A 23,956-nucleotide genomic window follows, 5' to 3' on the forward strand; every position below is an offset into this window, starting at 1 on the left:
AGCTACTTCCTTGCTTACACTTACAGGATGAATGATTCTCATTGGCTAAGAAAAAGATAAACACAGTAATTTTCCACACATATACAGATAGACTGAAGCATATCTCCATCGATTTAGGCACGTCGTGACCTTCCAGGTCGCAGATTTGGGTTGCTGGGCACCAGCATGCCCAGAACAACAACTCCAATAATGCCATTGGTTCCTTAACCTGTAACCAAGAAGACTAACACACACACCAAGACACAGCTTTTCCAAGGTTGGATTTGGCCAGGCTCTAACTGTAAACAGGAGAGTCCTATCACAACATCAAGATAATGCGTTCTTTCTCTCAAGGAGAGCTAAACTTTAGTCTAACTGGAAAGTAAGGCTTTAACAAAGAAATGGTCCCTTAAACTATTGGCTTCAAGGACCCATATTTTAATACGTTGAAGACCTTTCTCAAACACAAAAGAAGTCCATATTTCATTTCTGGAAGCCGGGCTCAATAAGCAAGCGCTGTTACTGCATTCAGATATCAAATACAGACATTAAAGAATACATGAAAAGAACATTTCAGTAATCACACTGGTAACTTCTATAACAAAGTAAAATCTCCAGAGAAGTCATTCAACTCATTTGATCTTTAGAAGGAAAAATATTGATTAATCCTCTATTGCATAGTGTTGCTTCAGGCTAACATACCCATTTTCCCTCATATTCTCAGGCTTACAAAATCATACACCAAAAAAAAAGCTTATTTTAATCTGGAGGAAGTATGAAAAGCCAATAGAATGCTTGTATTTGATCAAATGACTTGTCCAACCCCCTTTTCAATGTCTTTTCCTCACCTGCACTCACATGCGGCAGCCATGTTTTTTCAGCTCCACAAAACTTTGAAAAAGTGACATTTTCCTTAGGATTTCCATGAAATAAAAAATATTTTCACAATTTTTGATAAGTTCTGATTTATTTTCACTCTGTTGATTATGTTTTCATTGAATATTTCTTTTGTAAATGGGTAAAATAGCTATGTTGACTCAAAGCAACAATATGCAACAGTGGAATGAGAATTCCCTGTTTTCATGCTAGTTAGCAATACAATATTATCAGCCATATAACATTTCATACAGATGGAAGGATACCAAGACTTATTAAAGTATTTGTCAGTATGTGCCTTGTTTTTTTAAAATTTTAAAATACTTAACAATAACAATATTTATGATGACAGTTTAGCTATAAGTATGCATAGGCATAGCCTAGAATTTGTAGCTTTGTAAGCTCAGATGTGTGTGCGCGTGTGTGTGTGCACCAATGTTCAATCTGCCTCTAATTTTTCCAGATACATATAATAATTGTGTAATTATCTTTTTCAGTGACAATGAACATAACAACATTCTATGGCAGAAAGAGGTGTCAGGCGTTAATGAGAATGAATGCATAAAAATATGCATTACTGGTTAATACCTTAATTATAATCAATCATTACATATACATTGAAGCAGCAGTGGATTCCAATCCACTCCCTTCAAGGCTATCACATAAATGACATTAGCTATGTCCAAATATTTGACTGGTAGTGTATCTATAGAGAAGCTTTGTGAAAACACAGAATAGCTTAAAAAATATCCTAACTGTCATGTACTGACATAACATGATCTTGTGTTGAACTGTCTTGTATTGAACTCTGCTTGTACAGTTCAATGGTGTGTGCTCAAACAATTAAACAACCTTTACTGTTTGGTTTTCCCTGCTGACAAAACTAGCATAAACCACCCTAAGATGGTTTATAATTCTTAGCTTGTCTAAGCTGGTTTATTCTCAGCCTGACCAACTTGTCTGGAGACTCAATTGCATGTTTGATTGCATATAATACTTAAAAGTTCTTTTTTTCTGTGGTGCCTTGGGAAAGTGGGTGGTGATGAGTGGAAAAAACATTATTGTGCAATGTTTTCAGCTTTTTCAAATGTCAAATTAAAGACACAAACTACAATGAACCTTAACCTCTGAGAATGTCACTGTTTATTTAAAAGGAGGGCAATAGAAAAATAGATATAGGCTACATTTTTACACATTTCAACTGTTAAAGGTGATAGGATCCATCTCACAGATACGTTTGTAACTGAAATCACAGGGCACGTCGAACCAGGTTTTCGAGCGTGAGTCCAGCACTGCACAGTCTTCTCCATGAACCCCTCCTGACTGGTGATTATCGGGCTCTTTATGCCATTCATTCCAGTACCTACAGAGAGCAGTGGTGAGTCCAGAGGAACAACCAGGAAAACATCATCACACACAGTGACGTCTATTTAGCAATTTTGTTGTTAGATTTAGCCACTTTTCAGACTACCTCAGCAGCTTCTTCTCTGCTTTTAGCAACAAACTGATCTGCCTAGCAACTTCTCTTAAAAATGATTTGGCAACAGTGATCCCACTAGTTCACATTTAAATAACAGTCAATGTCTTGACTGTCACTGAGATGTTTAGGAAGAGTTCTAAAATTGTATAAATAGTTTTAGAAATAATATAAATCTAAATTTTGTTTAGTTGATCTGTGTGTGTGTGTGTGTGTGTGTGTGTGTGTGCGTGCGTGCGTGCGTGTGTGTGTGCGTACGTCTTATTAACCACTGTGTTGTCCACCCATTTCCACACTCCCTCAGTCTCAGTGTCTGATAAACCGATCCAGAAATGGTAGTCAAATCCACCATGATTGCGTGCGACACCCTCAAGGGTGTGCTGTATTAAAAATAAAAATAAATCAATAGTATATATCATAATGAATAAATATATCACAGTGAATAAACATGATTCAAAATTTTTTTTTATTGAAATTAATGTTTTTATTTTCCATCCTAGAAGTGCATATAATCCATTGAAAAACAGTGCCACACTTACGTGTTGTTCGTGGCTGTGCAGTATTGTCAGATGGCCACCCATGGACGCGCAGCTCTCTTTGCTGTGCTGCCAGTCAAGTTTATCCTCACTAAAGAAATAACACCTCCCTTCTAAATGCATCCAGTCCTCTGGGCATGGCCTACATTTGATCACTGTGGAAGAGAGATTTTTAATGATTCTGAATGAAAACCCTTGGCCGTCAAATACCATTCAGCGATACACTTATTTTTGTCTCAGTCCTATATCAATTTTTCCTCACCCTGTTTTGAACAAGTCTGTCCAAGAGTAGTGTATTCTGAGCAGAGGCGGGAGAAACGCTCCTGCATGGTAGTAAGTTTGAGAGAAAGAGATGCAGCCTCAGACTCATCACTTTTGACTGGCTCTACAGTGACAGAATCATCACTCTTGACTGGCTCTACATTGACAGAAGATCTGCGACTGTTTACCACTGCAGAGACACAGAGACAGAGTTTATACCATCAAAAAAGTGAAAGTGACATGTGAAGGCCAATATGGTAACCCATACTCAGAATCTTCCCTCTGAATATTTAACTCATCCAAGTTAGTGGACACACATTAGGAGCAGTGAGTAGTGAAACAGTGGACAGCCATTGTTGCTGTGGCGCCTGGGAGCGATTGGGGGCACCTCAGTCATTCCTGGTATTGGGAATCGAACCTGCAACCTTCAGCTTACCAGTCTGACTCTTTAACCATTAGGGCTGATGGGAATATTTGGAATTGATAATATAAATATGTCCTAAAGCTGAATACAAAACATTCAACAAAAATTCTATTCTAATCTATTCTATTCTATTCTATTCTATTCTATTCTATTCTATTCTATTCTATTCTATTCTATTCTATTCTATTCTATTCTATTCTATTCTATATGGATACATAATCCGCTTATTTTCCACTATTAGATAAATTTATTATCAGTAATGGTCAGTATTTTTAAATGCTCATTTTCTATATTTTTTAACATTAAGAATAGTTTTGCCACTTAAAGTTACACTATTAAAACTTTATTAATTTAATAACACTGTTGAATGTAATCTGCAGATAATCTCAAAATTAACATCCATTTTCTTGTACATATAATGTTAAAAAATAATGCCTAAATTTAGTTTCACTGCATTTAAAATGAGGGCTTTTAGTGTTTTAATTTACATTTCTTTTACTTAGACAAAATATTCTACAATATTAATCAGATACTATTTTGTTTATCAAATAATATTTAATCCATAATTCTATTCTATTCTATTCTATTTAGGGACACACACTATATCAGTATTTATATATCCTTTACTATCATCATAATCTTTAAAAACTCTATTAATTTAACAACACATTTAAATCTAATATTTAGCAAATCTCAAAATGAATATGTGATGCCTTAAATCACGCATTTGTTAGACAAATTAGTAAAGAATATTAATACCAGCTTTTCAGTATCATCCAAAATCTTGATATAGGTTCATCTCTAATTTTATTCTATCCAATTCTATTCTATTCTATTCTATTCTATTCTATTCTATTCTATTCTATTCTATTCTATTCTATTCTATTCTATTCTATTCTATTCTGTTCTGTTCTATTCTATATGGATACATAATTCGCTTATTTTCCACTATTATATAAATTTATTATCAGTAATGGTCAGTATTTTGAAATGCTCATTTTCTATATTTTTTAACATTAAGAATAGTTTTGCCACTTAAAGTTACACTATTAAAACTTTATTAATTTAAAAACACTGTTGAATGTAATCTGCAGATAATCTCAAAATGAACATCAATTTTCTTGTACATATAATGTTAAAAATAATGCCTAAATTTAGTTTCACTGCATTTAAAATTAGGGCTTTTAGTCTTTTGATTTAAATTTCTTTTATTTAGACAAAATATTCTACAATATTAATCAGATACTATTTTGTTTATCAAATAATATTTAATCCATAATTCTATTCTATTCTATTCTATTCTATTTAGGCACACACACTATATCAGTATTTATATATCCTTTACTGTCATCATAATCTTTAAAAACTCTATTAATTTAACAACACATTTAAATCTAATATTTAGCAAATCTCAAAATGAATATGTGATGCCTTAAATGCACGCATTTGTTAGACAAATTAGTAAAGAATATTAATACCAGCTTTTCAGTATCATCCAAAATTTTGATATAGGTTCATCTCTAATTCTATTCTATTCTATTCAATTAAATTCTATTCTATTCTACTCTGTTCTATTCTATTCATTAGGCAACACAAATGCACTTTGACATCACCAGAGAGGCAGATAGAGGTATGTACGTGCATGATGTGTACGTGTAGCAATGTTTACTTACAGAGAATGCCAAGTACTATGTTTGCACAAACTGAGGTCAATAGAGCAATGAGCAGGACAACAGAAGCCTGTCCCCTCAAACACTTTGTCCCCTTCTGAACACCTGATGAAAAACAAGATAATTGGTTATTACTCTGACTTGTCCCACATTTATTTTTTGTTTTCCACTCTCCGCTCAAGTTCACATACAGTTCTCACATTATGCACACACATGCATTACCTTGTTTGCCCTGTGATGTGAGTATGGGTCTGTTCCCACTATGAGAGATGTCTTCTGTGAACTCTTGTAAACTGGTGTAATTTTCAGCATCTTCCATCTTAAAACATAAAGTTCAGTAAATCTGTCGACCACCGTCTTCTTTATTTAATAGCAGAGCTTTTGAAGTAATGTCTTTATCTTGTAGTCCTGTCCTCCAGATCACCAACAATGAAATAACAGGAGAGCAATCAAAGGAGAGCTTCCCTGGAAGAATTAAGAAGAGAAAGTTCTTCCTGAGTTTTCTTTACTCAGACTTATTGGAACTGCTCCCTTTTACAGCTCTCTCAGCTCTAACTTTTATCCCCTTTTCTCTCCCTCCCCCTTATATCTGTGGTCACGTGCACATTTCAGGGCTGGAAGAAGGTAAACACAGGCAGGAAGAGAGAACACAGAATTGGAAGAGAGAACACAGAATTGGAAGAGAGATTATGCAATACTGAATTTTTTTCAAAGAGTCAGTAGTAGATTGTTCTTGCCAATAAGAAGAACAGTTTGTTCATAATAGTGTAATAAGTTTTTTCCCATATTCCTGTAAAATGTGTCATACTGAACAAGTTGTGAAATCCAGCTGTACACAAAACATCAGTTTGTGTTTCAGATGATTTACTTGCGTGTGTACAATGGAGTCTTAAGGCTAAAAGAAACACTTAATTATTTAGAAGTGCAATTAATTTCCTTTTCTGGGAAATTGTGCCTAATCTGACATCTAATTATTGAAGTTATTACAGCCACGCTTTTTAAATGGTCCGCACAAAGCATGTATGAACTTATTTCTTGTGCTGAACACAAAATATGATATTTTGCAGAATGTGGGTAACTATAAAATAAAAATACTATGGAAGTCATTAGGGAGCAGCAACTGTTTGATTACCAACATTCTTCAAAATATCTTCCTTAATGTTGAGCAGAAGAAAGTGTTTAGAATAACTTGGGGGTGAGTAAATAAATAATGACAGAATTAAAAGTTTGGGGTGAATTAACCCTTTCATCTAGCAAAATAGATAGTTTTACGAAATTTTTAAAATGCTTCTTTTATCTTGTGTTGTCATTCCATCGGTTAGTATTTTGGTGGAAATCATCAAAACCGAAAAACTATGTAAGCTAAAAAAATGTGACCCACACCACATTACATATGGGTTTCTGTGGCTAGGGTTAAACAATATCTAAAAGTTTGGGAAAACTCTCTTGTGCTACTTCCAGAGACTGGTGAGACATAAAACTGATGTGTAGGAAAAAAACAAGTCAAAAGCATGACTCAGCACTGTCACGAAATCATGACGCAAGCTTTTGGTCAATCCATGACTCGGAATTTATGCAAATTATTCTGGCCTGATTTAATATGACACTGCTGTTTTAATATTTAACTGACAGAACTCAGTACTGATAGGTTTTCTTCTCTGGATCCGAATATAGACATTTTAGTCCGTACATAATGTATGTACTGTATATCTTAGTCACAACATCACACTATTTTTCCTGTGGAGACAAATTTCTTTTTGCTATTCTGTCTCTATCTTTTTTTCTTTCTTTTTTAAAAAAAAAATCCAGTTAAACTGAGTTTAACTTTTCCTTTGGGTGACTGATCCATTCCCCAGATAAGAGTCACTTTCCTACTTGAGATAACAAGGACCTTTAATGAGTAGAGAAAAAACCCCGAATGAATACATTTCATGAGGGAGTATATACTCCTGACTCTTGTTTATACGTTTGAATATGACAGTAGATAAATCACAGCATCAATGTGGTGTGGTGTTTTAAATCGTTTTTCCTCCTTCTGTCAAAGAAAATGTATTTTCATTCCACTGCTGTGGAGAAATGAATAAATTCTGCTAAATGAATAAATGTAAATGTGAATGTAAAACCTCAATTGTATTAGTTTTGACCTTTCCCTTGTGTATATTTTACTGTCATGTATGTATGCCTTCTCAGATTTTTCTGTCTCTTGCAGCTGTTCGTTTATCATAAAAAGGTTATTCTGCATGACCTCGGCTGCATTCCTTTCCTGTCTCCAGCTGTTTCTTCACTTCTTGTTTTCTCGAAAAACAGCTACATCTCCTCCAAACACACTACAGATCTTTCTGAAAGCAATAATTATAATAACAATAATTTAAAAGCATACAAACATTAACTGACTTTAGTGTCAAAAATCACTTTGAGATAGGCCATAAATGTGATGTAATACTGTAAAAAAAAAAATTTAACCTCAGTCATACTTAAATTGTTTATGCCATATTATTTTGTTCCCTGTTGTCTTTGGCAATAAATAAATAAATCCCAGTCCATCCTTCAGCACATACTTTAAGATTAAAATACTTTTTTTACTGTCGACACCCAGTACCACCTTGTGGTCCCCAGACTTAAATCCTTCTCCTAGAGATTTACTATGGACTTTATGTGTGGTCCGATGTATTAGGTAAATGGTAATCTGCGACACAGCTTGTTCCACAAAAGAAAGAGAGATGTGTAGATCTAATCACATTACTTTTATTAAATGAATAAAACAAAACTACTCTGGAGCACAGCACAGGAAAATAAAAAAGAGAACCACAAAATTATCCAATACCTCAACAAAGATGGACAAAGAACTAAACTCAACAGGGGCTATAAATATACAGGATAGCAAGGAACTAAACAAGAAACAGGTGAACATCATAATCAGGACCACAGCAACAAACGTATGTTCTATATAGTATGAACGTGTGTAGTGTGAATGTAATTTGGACTCCTATGTGCCATGTTGTCACTGTCATGTGACTTATCGTCATCAGTTGCGTCACTTTACTGTCATTCACAGATCCTCTCCTGCAGCCTCATGGGATAGTAAAGTGTTGTACGGACACTTCAGAATCTCGCCAGAAGAAATAGGTCATCTGGGTAATTTTTGCCTACTCTTATGAGTACTGTGAATTCGGCTAAATGAATAAATGTAAATGTAAATGGACATACTTGTCACATACATGTTTTGCCTACTAGTGGAAGAATGTGATTTCGGATGCAGCCAGAGTTTGACCCTCATAGGACGAACTTTTATTGTTTCACTTAGATATAAATGTCTTCAACATTTTTGAATATGCCAGTTTATACAGGAGCATTTGTAAGAGCAAGGTCTCTTTCACAGTAAATTTGTCCACACATTTATAAAAAAGAAAAATCACACTCTCAAATACAGTTCAAATGTGAAATAAATCATGTCTCATAATTTATGCAGGACAAATCCCCTATTCATAATCATACCATATGCTTTTTGGCTTAACAGATATTTACATGAAATTACATAAATTAAATTCTTAAAATTATGATATTTATTCATTTAACTTTTTTTTAATTATTTTTTTTAGAAATGAACATCATATTTATAACAATAATTATAATTTATACAAAAAGTAGTAGGATAGACCATTTCTCAGATTCTCATAAATCCAAAACAGGTGTACAAAATAGAAGGTTTGATTTATAGATAAATCTATTTATCTCCACACCGCACTGTGTGAATGAAAGACATTTTGTCTGCATTGCAAAACACAACCTGACGTTTCTCACTACATAAACCCCAACTCTTCTGGGTATAATCTGGCTGACAATTAGGGTTTCTTCACTGTCCCTTACAGCATACACTCTGTAACCTTTTACTGAAAGAGATATGTTCTCAGAACATTTAGAAAATAATGTCTGCCAGAGAGAACCATTCTTCTCCTTTGGGTAATTTCTACAGTAACTGTAAGTCCACGTTCCCATCCTGGTTCAACTCCTATGTCAACCTCCCAGTACATCTGACCAGGTTGTATGTTCTCCACAAAATCTTCCTTATAACCTTTGTGAAACTTCTGGAATTGCAAAGCAATATTGCCCTTGAGACTGCAGATGGCTATCTTTTCTGATAGTCAGTTGCAGGTCTTTGTGTACTAACATATCAGATAGGTCTAAGAAAGAAAAAAAAGATTACAAGAAGCAAACATTCTCCAAACAAATGAAACTTAATAAATATGGTGACCTAGACATATGGTTGTGTTTAATAACAGAAACAAAAATGTAAGTGTGTTAAATAATTTTTCATAAAACATTACCATGAGAGATGTTCATTAGGGCTCAACTCACCATGTTTAACAGGGCCTGGCATGTCTCTCCAAACAATTAGTGGCAGGTCAGTTTCATAAGGCCCAAGAGTGAAGTGTTCAGAAATCACTTTAGCACCATCAAGCCTTGATTTACTGTATATCTGTAGAAAAGAACAGTTTTAAATTCATCTACTGCATATAAGTCACATTGGCTGGTAAAAAATAAAGAATAGAGGTTTAACATGGTTTGGCTCCAGCATCCCCACAACCCAGTGGTTTGGAGAATAGATGGATGTTTAACAAGTAAACCCATAATGTTCCCTCCGAAAGTAATTTCAGTCATGTGTCATATACTCATTCATCCCACCAGGGTCAATAAGTGCTCTTACAGTCACATTATGTTGCTTCTCATTTCTTAAATTGTGCGTCCTTGCTTTCTTTCCTTGCTTTCTTTCCTCACGTCTAAGCAACTTACTGAATGAGCAACTTACTCCCAACCAAAAGTTTAATCAGCTGCGCTCAAGGGCCTTATGTTGTTTAAGTTATCTAAGAAATTCATAATAAATAATAATAAAGCATGATGCCCTGTTGAAATATGTGAGCTGTATGTTTTAATTAAATTGCAAAATGTAAAACATAAATTAAAATTATAGTGACAGATATGAAGGGGGAGGAGGATTAAACGTGCATCAAGTTTTTCGACAAGAAAGACTTCTGCACATACACCTGTGCATCCTCGCTCATATCTCCTCTGGAAGCTTCTCACTCCTCGTTCATCGCCTCCTCGTGGTGCAGTTAGAGAATTATTTTTCTTCTTTTGAATTTAATGGCGGTTGGCAAATTAGCTTTGGTGCATTTCAGCCAATCAGTGAATTGAGATGTCTTTCAAGAAATCCCTCATAAGGAAAAATCCCTTTCTACGAATGCATTGGTTGATAATTTTCCCGCTCTAGACACATAGCCTACGGCTGCGCACATGGATTTTTAAACGGCAATCACATTTTTAGTATTTGTTATATTTCTTATTGTAGTATGTAATTTCAGGTAAGAAAAACAATACATAGTTGAAATGTGAGACACTGTTTACATCTTGCGGGGTGCTGGACAACCCCCGTTCAAGGGGTTGTTCTCGCGACCATGCGCAACGTTCCCTACAAGTTCTCTAAAGATGACAAAAATCCTGAAATTTTACAGAACATTAGCAACGTTCCTAAAAAGTCCTCTTTTGGTTATGAAAGTGCCTTAGTTCAAGGTTCCATATACTAGTAGACTTCATGGGGATGGTCCAATCTGGTTATTTTATGGTCACATAAGAAAGTTACAAAGATGACATTCGGGACATTAAGAAAACCTTCCCACATGGTCCTCTGTTGGTCATATAATAACGTTCCCGATATAAATTTATGGGGATGTGCATATTGGTTATTCTATCTCACAGCAACATTAAAAAGAGGACATTTGGGACGTTAACAGAACGTTTTCATGCGGTTAAGCTCAAAATTTCGGGACTGTCCAGGTGGTCACCACACTTGCAGCCAGTTTCATTGGTTAAAGATAGGTTAGGGTAAGGTCTTGTTCTTGTCAATCAGAACTGTGATTGACATGACCTATGAAATCTTTAGAATCGGCTGTGTGGGACAGAGTTTGCACTGAACTGGTTGGGGGGGGGGGGGGGGGGGGGGGGGGGGGGTCAATATAAGAAAGGTGTGATGTCACTGTGATTATCGCATGATCTCACACGTTGACTGGGTAGTCACATTTTCATTGCAGTTTTAGTCATTTAATCACTTAATTTTACACACCTTCTGTTCTGACCTGCAGAAGTGTCTGCAAAAACGCATTTTACATCTTACTTGGTCAGGTTCTCACTGAGTGTGAGCATGCATCTTTTCCTTGAGACATTTGGCTCTTTCCTGTGGATTAGTAGAAGAAATGTGATCTAAGTCTAAGAGAGTGGCAGACTGAAAAACATGTCAAATGAAAACATAATCATTTCTTTTAATAACCTACCTTAGATTTTGTGATTTCAAGCATCTGGTTCAAGATCATGTCACCAATTTGTTTGTTGTCATCAAAAATAAATCTCACAACATTCTAAATTAGCAATAGCATCAACAAAAACACATTATTATACAAAAAGTTATTACAGATCCAGTTTCATCCTGGCACATTTTTTTATTTGTTTATTCATACATTGTACATATACAACCTTACTGATCTCCATAGCTTCTTTTACAGGCTTGAAACTGTGTTCACGGTGTTTCTCTCCCTCCTTGCAGATGAGGCAAACCAATCTCTGGTCGTTCTCACAGAAAAGTTGGAGTTCTTCTTCATGGTAAGGACACAACAGTTCTTGTGCTTTCCTTGGAGTCTGTTGTTTTGTCTTGCGCTGTTTTTGTATGACGTCTACAATGTTTCTCAGAACTCGGTTACCTTTAAAATCCTGTTTGGTGAAGTTTTGTCTGCATTCCAGGCATTTGTGAACACCTTCACTTAATTCCAAATAACTTGTAATACACTGTCGGCAGAAAGCATGCTCACAGGGCAAACTTAGTGGATCTCGGAAGTCACTCAAACACACTGGACACAGGAGGTGGAGAGACAGCGTAGAAGCCATGAAATCTCCTTTTAGAATACTCTGATGTTCAGTGAAAAAGAGAAAGCTTTCCCTTTTGAAGTCACACTATGTACACTTTTCTGATGGAACAGTGAAGCTGTAGAGTTTGTTCAGTCTTTTATTGAGTGAGATCACACGCTCTCGCACATGTGAACAGGATGTTTTACTTCTGCATTGAATTCATGGGGGGAAAATCATTTATAAAGCAGTATTGTAAACAATGTACTATAATACCAATAACAATAATTTGTTAGTATTAGTTAATGCATGAGCTAAACTAAAAAATGTCAACAATTGTACAGCATTTATTAGGTTAATGTTAATATACAATATAATTGAAAAGTTTAAATTTATAAAAAATTTTGGTCTTTCCTTATGGAAAAAGTAGAGAACTTTGAGTAACGAATGTTAAACATTGATTGTGGAGTTTTTACAACCATAAAGGCATAGTTCCCCCTAAAATTGTAGTTCTGTCATCATTTACTCACCCATTATTTGTTCCAAACCTGTATGAATTTATTTCTTCTGCTGAACACAAAAGAAGATATTTTGAAGAATATGGGTAACCAAACAGTTTATGAACCCCACTGACTTCCATAGTATTTTATTTTCCCATATGAAAGTCAGTGGCGTTCATCAACTGTTTGGTTACCCATATTCTTCAAAATATCTTCTTTTGTGTTCAGTAGAAGAAAAAATTCAGGCTTGAATGAAACAACGAGGGTGAGTAAATGATGACAGAATTTTCTTTTTTGGGTGAACTATCCTTATCGTTTATCTCTAAATACATTGGGTTATTTTTGTGGGGTGCAAATTTTTTTTAACCATTTGTTCAGCTGTTATGTAAATATTCAACGCATTCTCATCCCAAGGCGTCATTTTATTCACACTTTTGACCATGCTTCCAAATCCGACGCGCATGGCACCCTTTAGCGTCAGGTAGATGACGCTTATCCTCGCGCGTCACCTAACGCCTTTAGCGTCAGTTACATGACGCTTCCGTTTTTAGCGTCAGTTACATGACGCTTCCGTAATGGGTAGGTTTAGGTCTGGGGTAGGGTTAGCGTCTCATATTGACGCTAAAGGGTGCCTTGTGCGTCGGATGTTGAAGCATGGTCAACAGCGTCAGTTAGATGACGCCTTGGGATGAGAATGGGCTGAAATATTACATGGAAAAAGTTTATTGACAGAATTAACAATGGGCATGTCTTCAAGCTTAATACAAGCATTGGATGAAACAATCTGAGTCTCAATATAGAAATAGGTATCTGGTCTGGCATTCCAGTTTGACTACTTTTCATGTTATATAACCTGTGGGAGGAAAAACACCTAGTTACGCAAGCCAAATTTAAATGTATTTGAAACCGAAAGTGTTCACTTGGTAGAAGAACAAACACATCTAACAAAATAACATCATCATCTTTGGAAGAAAGAACAAGTTTATTCAACCAAAACAGTACTTATTGCTTAGCAAGATCTCGACCAGAAGGAAGCTAAAATGTGCTCTCTTTTGTCTTTGCAGATCAAGTGCTCAGTGTGTTTGAGTGATTTTACGGATCCAGTGACTCTCTCTTGTGAGCACTCGTTTTGTCGGGAATGCATCACAGGCCACATGCAGGCCAGCCTGGGACCAACCGCCTGCCCAGAATGCAAAAGGCCTTACAACGCAGAAGATCTGAAATCCAGCCGTTTACTGAGGAATATGACCTCAACAGTGAGAGAGCACCTTGCAAAGCAGAAATTGGACAGATCCACATTTAAAGAAGGAACAAAAACCTTAAATTCTCCAGAAATGGAAAGGATGTTGATGTGTTCTGAACACGATGAGAAGCTTAAACTATTCTGTAAGACTGATCAGAAGCTGGTGTGCGTCATCTGTAGGGATGGAGACAAACATAAAGGCCACGTCTTTAAACCTGTGAAAGAAGCTGCGCAGATCAACAAGGTAAATCTCGGGTCATTTACATTAGAGCCACGTCTGACTTCCTGATAAAAGCACTGCAGATTTAAAACTCCTCTCTTGCTTTCAAGTGTCTTTCAACCTATGCTATTTGTGTAATGTTATTCATGGCATAATTAGGTTTCTAAAATTTGACCCCAGGCTTGTTTAATTAAAGATATCCAGAGAGCCTTATCTGCTTTCTGTCTGTGCGTTTTTAAATCGTGCCTGACGTGTCTTTTTCTGTAGGGGGAGCTGAAGAATGCTTTGGGTTTTCTTGCCAAAGAAAATGGACAGTTGGATTACATGATACAACAACAGACAACTGAGATCACCAAAACAGAGGTATCAAAGCATATAAACAAAGAGAAAAATAATGAATGAATTATCTGCACAGGTACCAGAGGCTCCACATTTCATGCCGGTACTAATGCTTTTGGCCTATCTATCAATTTATTAGGAAATACATTAAAAACAAATTTCATACATACAATGACTTGAATATGCCTCTTCCATGAGCAAGTTTATAATTTATAAATTAAAATTCATTTTGATTTTTTTTTTTTTTTGGCTAACAAAGTAAAAAAAATTGAGGGTGATGCAACTATCCTGATATTATATTGAAAATAAAATTATTGTAAAATATTATATTATATTATATTACATTACATATTTATTGTATTTTGTTTTTTTGTCAAGAATGTCACTCCCGAAAACTAATTCATGACAGTTGTAAAACAATAATACTGATAGCCATCCTCATACCGAATCAACCAAATACAGTAGGTTACACAAACACCAATATGTTAACCGGTTAGATGAGATAGAGATTGCTCCTGAAGGTAAGAACGTAAACACAACAATTCACTAATTTACAAAGATTCTCACTCTCACACTCTCTCTAGGATAAATCCAAAAGCTTATCAGCCCAGATCTCTGCTCAGTTTGAAGAAATGCACCAGTTCTTACGACAAAAAGAGGACAATGTGAAGAAACAGTTGAAGGAGGAGGAAAAGAAAGTTATAGAAGTCATGCAGAGGAATCAGTCTTTTATAAACAGAAGATTTATGGAGAATAAAGAAAAGGAGATTATTCTGCAGTCAGCACTGGAGATTGATCAATCCGATCACTTTCTACAGGTTACAACTACATATTTTTTTATTTTTAAAGGGTGAAGTTGTTGTGCACAAGAGCACACATGTGATAATCTATTAGGACTAGTTTTCATTTAAAGTTAGGTTTTATACTGTAAAACATAAATAAAGCACAAACATACCTTTTCATTCTTTTTTTGTCTACAGTGGTGGAATGAAAAAGGATTTCCAATGACAAAAAACATGAAGCAAAAGGCCGCTGTGACACCAACAAATAAGTAAAATACATGCAATGCTGTTATTTGGACCTAAATCACATCAGTCAGTGTTAACATTCCTGTAAAACTGAAGTTCCTGATGCTGAATTGACTTTCTGTTTCAGGTATATGTCAAGGGTGAAAGATCTTACTGTTCTTCCTGATTCTCTCTTTCTTGGTCCCCATGAAACTCACCTGCAGTTCTTTGTGTGGAAGGAGATGCTGCAATCCATCAAAGCAGGTGAAGAATATGACAAACATGCACGTTGAAAGTTCAGCTAAAGTGAAACTAGATTTTCATTCCCTGAAGGAAATGCCAGCGCTTGCAAAGCAGCAAAGAAAGTGTCAAAAGTTTTATATGGAGTTAGATTTCAGACTTGGATGTCATGATTCTCTGTATTTGCCTTGTTTTCTGTCAGCTGTGTGTCAGAAACATCAAAACTTTATATATTAGGTCAGTGACATGATGCTTTTTGGACAGATCTATTAAATTATTCAGAAATATATAATAATAAAGAAATATTTAGTGTAATGTAAGGTCAGATGGAGTAACCCTAAGAAAACTTCCTCAGAATTCATAATTCAAACAATTCATGAATAAATAAAAAAATGTACTTGGAAAAAAAGTTTGAAACGTTTAGAATTTAATTATTCAGATATATGTTCTCTAACATGGGTTCAGATTGCAAGGAAATTATTTCAGTATTTTTAGTGATTACATCTCTATTAGACATTTTATCGTTGTTAAATATAACATAATATAAAGATTACATTTCTAAGAAATTGGCACATAGGGTTTCATCTTTTTCTTGGACATCATTATTTGTAATAGAGACATTTGCAGTGGAAAGGCAGAAGCTACGTATGATTAAATAGATGTAAATCAACAGGACATTTTCAAACTTTAACCTTAATTTTCTTAAAAACATAAACCAAAAATAGCACAGTTACGCTGAAATAATCCAAAACAAAAAACAGGTAAAGTTTGAAGGAAGGAATCTGTACATTTAATGGTTTGGGGAATTAATTTGTTTCATTTATGCTTATAGGTTTAGCACGAAACATAACCAGAATAGGTAATGCAAGATTTACAATAACTTCTCATTCAACAACTGATTCATAATTTAATAATGTTTCTGCCTGTGTCTGTGCTGTAGTTCCTGAGAGTTTAACCCTGAAAAACCCTGGAGAGTCATACTTAAAAGTGTCTTCAGGGGGCGCCAGAATCCGACAAGCTGATAGAATATCTGGTCTGTATAAAGACTTCAACCCAGGTACAGTTTCAGTGGAAAACTTCCAAACTGGCCAGCACTACTGGGAAGTAGAGGTGGATAAAAAGCCAGACTGGACTGTGGGAATTAAGATGGGTGCAGAAAAACAGGCAACAAAGTCAGACGAGAGTGAGATCCTACTCCACCTTAAACACAATAAAGGATACGTTCTGTCCTGTGATGGAAAGGACACTCCATTAAGTTCTCGAGACAAACCACAGAAAATAGGGTTGTATCTGGACTGTGAGAGGCAGCAGGTGTCCTTCTATAATGCAGACAACATGTCTCGGTTGATCCAGATAAACTACAGCTCAAAACAGCCTTGCTGTCTCAGTCTGGTGCCAGGACTTTATCTGGATGGGATGAATAGTGACCCTCTCACTGTCTGCTCTTATGAGTTTAAGTCTGGCAGACAGTAACATGCAGTTACTATCTGCTAATTTTTCTAGACATGATATTGTTAAACAGCTGTGATATTAGATTGATTGATATCTGGGTCATCAAAGATGAGATTAAAATAACAATGTTTTGATCTTTCCAACCATTTCTGTAAAATGAAACATCATGATGGCATGAGCTAAAATTTAAATGTTGCTTCTTGAAGTTTGTGCGATTCACTCACTGCAATAATGACAACATGGACAGGTGAGAAATATTCATTACCGGTAATTCTTCAAATTAATTTAATGATTGCATGAAGTTTCAACTGAATAATTATTATGATGTGAGAAGTGGACGATTAACAGTTATGTTTCTTCCTTTTTAATGTATTTTTGTATTAATTTTCAGTTTTAGATGGCTTATTTCAACTAACCCAAAGTTATCTAGTCAAGAGATATGAGTTTTCTGTTTTTTTTTATATTGTTGCTTGATTAACATTCTTTAATTATCCTTAATTTTCTCTAATGCCTTAAATACCTCCCAATGCTTATATTTGAGTTAAATAAACTCATATAATTTTTCAGCACATATTTGAAGACCAAAGAAAGACGTTTGCATGTTGTGGGTGGGAAAGATAATCATTCATATATTTTCTTATTTGGGGTTAGCAAACATACAGATTTTATTTTGCCTTGAAATGATCAGTGAACAAATAATAATAATAAGAAAAACATTTAAAAAAACATCTGTAAATATGTCATGATAATTAACAGACTCATGTATCATCATTTAAAATAGACTTTTGAAACATTTAAAAAGCCCTCTGTAAAAAGTTTAAAGATTAAAGGAAATAAAGTTAGAGAGGTGAAATCACCATGTATTTATATTATGATTTCTGTGTGTGGAAATAACCATTCATGTTTATTAAGGTAACTTGTTTTTGTTTACATCATTTTATAGAGCACTGGAACATTATAATATTCACAAACATGAAGATAAATCTTGCCTGTTATTTGTATAGTCTGTTTTATTCTAATACTGTAGGCATCTCTATTTCCTCTGGGTGGTGTGAGTCCTTCCTCCCTACAAAATAATTAAATACAATTTACTGACCGTAAGTTTTACCATGATCACAGATTGTTACAGATAAATGTGAATCATCAGATTCTGTGTCGCTCAACACTCACCAGCTCTTCTTGCACAGATGATCTGAAGAAGAATCACAGTCGGAGCAGAAAACGCTGCAATCTTAACAATATTTACAATCTCTACAGAAAAGATGTGCGGACACAAACAGATGATAGAAAGAATAGAAAAAAAAGAAGAGAATGAATATGTGAAACTGTAAATGACTTTGTAGATGAAATCAAGGATATAAAACAATGAAAAATTATTTACAAACCATTTACAAATTGACTGACATTTTAATGGTATAGATTTATCAGCGTGAAAAAAACATGCGAAGACTTTTCAAATACCTCTGAATATTGATCCACCAGCCATACAGACTTCATTATCTGATGTTGTGTCAGCTGGATCTGTGGATCATGTCTGTTAGTTCAGTTCAAACATATGTAAACACTGGAATATACAATATCTAGCCTATGTATTGAAAGCATCTAAAATGTAAAACTTTTTATGTATGAAGACGTTTAAGATGTACAAATAATACAAATCCTTTTAGGTTTTGGATAATGAAATTATGGAATAATAATTTGATTGTGGTTAAAGCATTCATTGTGGTCGGATCAATTGTGACAAAAAGTGCAAAGCACTGAGGTGAGATTCTGATGGTGTGTGTCAGTCCTGTACCTTGTTGTGTCGAAGCAGCTGCTGTAGTTCTGTTTGATTTCTTCTCAGAGTTTGAGCTGCTGACTGGAGTCGGTGTTGAATCGACTGGAGCTGCAGAAGATGATGTTTAGTGTTTTCCACTATCAAATTCCATCATGTAGGCTAAATGAGTGCAACTGGCTTTTAAAGGGAATGGGAGATGAGATGGTTTATGGCATTTAAAGCTCCCCATTAACCCATTAAAACACACCCATTACTCATTACGAGAATAGAGACAGCCCTTTTAGAGCATAAATGCCTGGCGCGCAGACCATTTTCCCCTTCGTTAAACTAGCAAAAGTAGATTCGGACACGCCCTAAGTGCACTTGTGCCCTGCGCTTTAGACCATGCGCTTAGATAGTTAAATAGGGCCCTAAGGCTGTGTCTAAAGAAGCTGCTCAGGAACCACAAGCCAGCAGAGGCCACTGCAAAGCAAAACTTTTTAAATAGGCTACTTCATAGGCTACAGCTGTAATGGCTCAATTGGACAGTTTTAGGGCCGCTTGTGGCCCGAGAGGGAAGAGTGCAAGAAGAGAGCTGTAGATTAAAAGGTTTTTCATCATCACGAAGCTCACCTGCAAATCATGTATAAATGAAAAGGGACAACAGCCAGACCACATACATGAATGTAAGCAGTTTATATCATGATTAGATATCGCTTGTTCATTGTCATGAATTAAATTTCAACAATTAGCTAATACTTGTTCTTATGTCCTTTTATTTAAAAGGCTTACATTTTTTCTGAAATGTTTGCTATCTTTATTACTAAGGTGTACAAGACACATAGCTATAACAACATCATTGATGATCTTGCTTCCAAGAAGTTAAAGAAGCAGAAACTCTGTTCAGTGAATAATATAGTAGGTAAAAAAAAAAATTCTCTCAGAGCGCCTTTATGCCCAGAAACAGCCCTGGTCACCATATAACCACATGAAGCAGTTTATGTCTCATTTATATGAGAGAGAAACACACTAAACTAGAGCCCATAAACCATCGTTTTGTCCTGAATGAATGAAAAATGTCTTCATGTCTCTGTATAATTGGGTCTTCTGGAACTGAATACCTGAATACTTGACAGTATATGTGGCTGAAGTCTTCAGTTGATTTCTCTGAGTAAGCTGACATCTCCACTCTCTGTTGTGATCTTCATTCAGGAGTGTTGTAGTCAGAGTGCTGATACAGTGTGTTGAGAAGAATAATATCTGATATCTGGAGTCTGTCAACAGATTCACACCAGCCTGATTCACCCAGATCAGCTGAAGTCCCTCAGAACGGACCAAAACATCACAAGAGACTCCATATAAATACAACTGACAGGAGAGAGACACAGAGCCTGATCTGATCTCAGTCTGTGAGGATGATGAAGAGACTGAAACAGAAAATAAGACAGAAATCACAGATTTCACACTTTTCATTACACATGTGAGTTTTAAGGTACTATTAAAAAAGTTACAGAAACACTGACTACGAAGAACATGCAGATAAACAGGTGCATCAGTTCCCTGTTGTCCATTCACAAATTGTCGGCAACTGTAAAGCCCATAATCTTCTCGTGTGACTTTCTTGATGTTCAGAGAGCAGTCAGATCCCAGACTCAGTCTCTCACGTCTCTCTATGTCATTCTTCTTTTTCCCTCCAGCAATCAGTTCAACTATCTCTGAATGTCTGCTATAGATCCATGTAGTTGATGTGCAGTCAGAAAGACGATTAATACAGGGCAGACGGACATTTTCACCAGAACTGCAGAACTGAGTTACTTCTGCTACACTGGTACCTACATATTAATATAAAACAGTAAAATAATAGTGTTAATTATTTAAACTTTAATGACATACAGCAAATATTCTCTTGAATATTAAAAACTAAATAACCTAGGGTGATATCAGGTAAAAATGGACCATTCAAGGTTTGGGTGTCCCAGCTCATCTCCTCCTCAAACTGTTGTCATAACTGTCCTTGACAAGGAACAGGTGATTTGATTAGTTTATGGTTGATATGGGCGGGGGAATCATTCAAATCAAGACTACACCAGAAAGCTGCATGGTAGTAGCCTGGCATCCCAAATCTAACTGAACTATTATAAGGAAGATAAATCACTAAGGTAAAATGGGCCACATGGTTTCAGCAAAAATGGGCCATCGTGTGTGTGTGTGTGTGTGTGTGTGTGTGTCTTTGTTTATATTACATTGCGGGGACCAAATGCCCCCACAAGGATAAAACCTGAGATCACCTACATTGTGTGGACCAGCCAGCACTCCCCACGAGGGAAATGGTTTAATAAATATACTAAACTTTGAATTTCCAAAATGTGAAAATGCATAACGTTTTCGGTGTAAGGCAGGTTTAGGGGCAGGATTACTGTAAGGGGACAGAATATACAGTTTGTACAGTATAAAAACCATTATGCCTATTGAGAGTCCCCACAAAGATAGCGAACCAGACGTGTGTGTGTGTGTGTGTGTGTCCCTCACACTCACACGCGCACGCGCACACACGCACGCGCGCACACACACACACACACACACACCACTGACATCAGTTTACTGATGCTGTTCCAAAATTGACTTTTTTAATTGCACATTTGAATATGTGGGTTTGCACCCAAAATGTTTTTTTAATGCCACATATGAATATGTTTGTTTAATGGAGTTTAAATGTCATGTGGCTGTAAGCAATTGTGTTTTAAAATTAAAATTGAGGATAAATTAGCCTACTATTTCCCTTTGTAGTTTGACTGGCCCATTTTACCTGAACAACTGGCCAATTTTACCTGAAACTGCTCATGCAAAAAAAGCTGGCACAGCTGATGTTTCAAGAAATGTAGGGCCTAAATAATTATATTTTATTACATAATTTCAACACAAAATTATCAAAAACAGTCATTATTAATCATAAAAACACATGGAAAAGGCATATATGGTATTGTATTATTGTCCCAAATGATTTACCAAAAAGTGGCCCAATTTAGCTGATATCACCCTACATAAATCCTTGAAATGCAATGTAAGTCACTTCGGATAAAAGCGTCTGCCAAATGCGTTAATGTAAATAAAAATTTCAGCAAGATAAAACCATATACTCAATCTAACTCTTTTCCAGTCTCTATCAATTATTTTTGGACAGATGGTTGTTCACATTATACACATTTCGCATAATGACTTATAGACGTATAAAGATTTCTTTACCTGTCAGAAATGGACAGAGAATGATCAGTCGCAGCAGACACATGTGACACTGATCAGCCATTTTCTGTTTCTCTCAGTCTTTTTCATTATATAGTTGCAGTTCTTTCTTCATACATCATCGTCATCAGCCCCTCCTGTGGTTGTGAACTTCCTCTGATCAACTGACTGTTTAGTGCTGACACTATGATACCATGCACAACAAACAAAATATGCTCTTGTGGAATCTCTATTAAGTTAAATGTGCTATTGATGTCTAAGAGTCCATAATGGTGACATTAGATATCAAGTTTTAATCATAAATGAACACTGTAACGTTTTTTTGCAACTATCGCAGTCAAGACTTTATGATTGACGATGTCATAAGTTACCCCTGATTGCGGTGTATACCCTGTTTGTTTGGTTTAAATTTTTTGCATAAATATTTGTTTCTCATTGTTTGGTTAAATATTAGTTTGGTAACTTTTTGTAGTCTAAGGTGCACATTAGACGGATGATAAAAGACACCAATAGTTTTATTTCTTTATTTATAATTTACATCAACTATATTAGTATATCCCCATTTTCAAAACTTGTCAAAAAATCATGTCTGCAGCATGGTTCCGGGGGTGGGGGTTTAAGAGGAAGTGCGGCCTTCCTGTTCCTAATTTTATGCCATCCCAAGGAATTCTGGGTAGTGTAGGCATAGTCCATTTCCCAGAGTGAGCAGGGGGATATTGTTACATTGTTTTATTGTTTATTTTGATAGTATGTAGAAATATATTGTTTATTATGTGTACTACTTTCCTTGTAAAATTTATGTTAATGTATTTTGAATATTATTTTCATTTAAGTTTATTTAAGTATTAGTACATATTATTTAAATTCCCTATTATTATGAAATGGTTGAACCTTTTAGTATAAAATAGTTTATTTTGTCTGTTCAGTCAGTGTTGTTGAGGGACCTCCGTGAGGAGGGTCACCTTTGGTGTCTTTGTTTATGTTATTTTTGATTTGTTATGATTTTTCTGAATTCAATAAAAATTTGAATTGATTGCAAACAGTGTCTCCTGCCTTTCTTCTGGTCATGTCCCGGCCCACAACGATACTCCACCATATCACAAATAATCACATTTTAGTCTAAAATACTAAAATCACGTATAATCAAGATTACTCAAGCGTATTTCTCATAATATTATAATATAATAATTGAATAGGCTAATAAATAATAAATAATAAACAATGAAAGAAATAATACAAATATTTCTGTCTTCCTCCTCAATAACTGTTGGTTTTAAGAACATACAGCTGAAATCACAAAACTAATTATGATAAATTAATTTATATCAATCCTCTGTTCACTTCTGTTCTTTCAAAGTTTGAAAACAAGCAGTCATAATCAAGTAGAAATTCTGGAAATAGTCTATATCAGGGAGCCGTTTAATATTGTACTGGAGAACGGAGAGCCTTCGAGTCATTAAGGTTGAGAACTGTCAAACGTAAAATATTTACTTATTGACAGAATCCAAAATATACAACATTTATATATGAAATCTTTTTAGGTGTACAAATGTTTATGAATCCTCTGAGGTTCATATAATAGTGAAATAATGGAATTAATATGCTGATTTTATTTTATCCGTTTTTATACTGGAACTGAATGACTTTAATGGTTCTCAGACATGCATTTTCCCATTGATTCGGAAAGAACACTGTGCTAAAATACTCTGGCTGTATCCAGAATCATACCCATACCCTCATTCACTGTATACATTAGTCCACTAGCCACTGGAATTTGAACACTGAGTTGCAGGAAGGGCTGCTGTTTTTGCATAGCTTGAGCTTGGTGTTTAGTAATAATTTGAT

General features: G+C 35.3%; 4 protein-coding genes across 4 annotated transcripts; 1 reads left to right on the forward strand and 3 right to left on the reverse strand.

The window, feature by feature from the left end:
* Positions 1-1,971: 1,971 nt before the first annotated feature.
* On the reverse strand, positions 1,972-5,814 carry cldc1 (C-type lectin domain containing 1). Its single transcript, XM_077210502.1, has 6 exons — positions 5,446-5,814; positions 5,227-5,328; positions 3,131-3,319; positions 2,872-3,023; positions 2,591-2,712; positions 1,972-2,218 (listed from the first exon to the last, which is right to left on the reverse strand). The coding sequence occupies exons 1-6, from the start codon at positions 5,540-5,542 to the stop codon at positions 2,053-2,055; spliced, it is 828 nt and encodes a 275-aa protein (XP_077066617.1). The 5' UTR covers positions 5,543-5,814; the 3' UTR covers positions 1,972-2,052.
* Positions 5,815-8,947: 3,133 nt separating this feature from the next.
* On the reverse strand, positions 8,948-12,332 carry LOC143728399 (zinc-binding protein A33). The gene is given in 9 exon segments (XM_077219354.1): positions 8,948-9,027; positions 9,030-9,192; positions 9,195-9,315; positions 9,317-9,404; positions 9,580-9,700; positions 11,342-11,366; positions 11,409-11,452; positions 11,550-11,633; positions 11,740-12,332. Coding segments are annotated over 9 exon segments (1,143 nt in total). The 5' UTR covers positions 12,157-12,332.
* A 1,159-nt stretch (positions 12,333-13,491) lies between these two features.
* trim108 (tripartite motif containing 108) lies at positions 13,492-17,971 on the forward strand. The gene is made up of 6 exons (XM_077210516.1): positions 13,492-14,101; positions 14,345-14,440; positions 15,001-15,234; positions 15,397-15,467; positions 15,572-15,687; positions 16,604-17,971. The coding sequence occupies exons 1-6, from the start codon at positions 13,655-13,657 to the stop codon at positions 17,134-17,136; spliced, it is 1,497 nt and encodes a 498-aa protein (XP_077066631.1). The 5' UTR covers positions 13,492-13,654; the 3' UTR covers positions 17,137-17,971.
* On the reverse strand, positions 17,719-22,184 carry LOC143720771 (uncharacterized). Its single transcript, XM_077210575.1, has 7 exons — positions 22,115-22,184; positions 20,395-20,703; positions 19,993-20,298; positions 18,911-19,000; positions 18,577-18,636; positions 18,286-18,366; positions 17,719-18,181 (listed from the first exon to the last, which is right to left on the reverse strand). The coding sequence occupies exons 1-7, from the start codon at positions 22,173-22,175 to the stop codon at positions 18,126-18,128; spliced, it is 963 nt and encodes a 320-aa protein (XP_077066690.1). The 5' UTR covers positions 22,176-22,184; the 3' UTR covers positions 17,719-18,125.
* Between the last annotated feature and the right edge of the window lie 1,772 nt (positions 22,185-23,956).

The sequence above is a fragment of the Siphateles boraxobius genome, unplaced genomic scaffold (genome assembly GCF_051911475.1).
Source record: "Siphateles boraxobius isolate OS27281-9 unplaced genomic scaffold, OSU_SipBor_1 12, whole genome shotgun sequence".
Lineage (NCBI taxonomy): Eukaryota > Metazoa > Chordata > Actinopteri > Cypriniformes > Leuciscidae > Siphateles > Siphateles boraxobius.

Coding starts and splice junctions, on each gene's coding strand:
- cldc1 (XM_077210502.1), bottom strand. CDS start 5,542: ATGGAAGATGCTGAAAATTACACCAGTTTACAAGAGTTCACAGAAGAC. Junction 3,320..5,226: donor CATAGTACTTGGCATTCTCT/GTAAGTAAACAT, acceptor GTGTCTCTGCAG/TGGTAAACAGTCGCAGATCT. Junction 2,713..2,871: donor TGCACAGCCACGAACAACAC/GTAAGTGTGGCA, acceptor TTTTTAATACAG/CACACCCTTGAGGGTGTCGC.
- trim108 (XM_077210516.1), top strand. CDS start 13,655: ATGTGCTCTCTTTTGTCTTTGCAGATCAAGTGCTCAGTGTGTTTGAGT. Junction 14,441..15,000: donor CTGAGATCACCAAAACAGAG/GTATCAAAGCAT, acceptor CACTCTCTCTAG/GATAAATCCAAAAGCTTATC. Junction 15,235..15,396: donor AATCCGATCACTTTCTACAG/GTTACAACTACA, acceptor TTTTGTCTACAG/TGGTGGAATGAAAAAGGATT.
- LOC143720771 (XM_077210575.1), bottom strand. CDS start 22,175: ATGGCTGATCAGTGTCACATGTGTCTGCTGCGACTGATCATTCTCTGT. Junction 19,001..19,992: donor ATATACTGTCAAGTATTCAG/GTATTCAGTTCC, acceptor CATCTTCTGCAG/CTCCAGTCGATTCAACACCG. Junction 18,182..18,285: donor CATCTGTGCAAGAAGAGCTG/GTGAGTGTTGAG, acceptor ATTATTTTGTAG/GGAGGAAGGACTCACACCAC.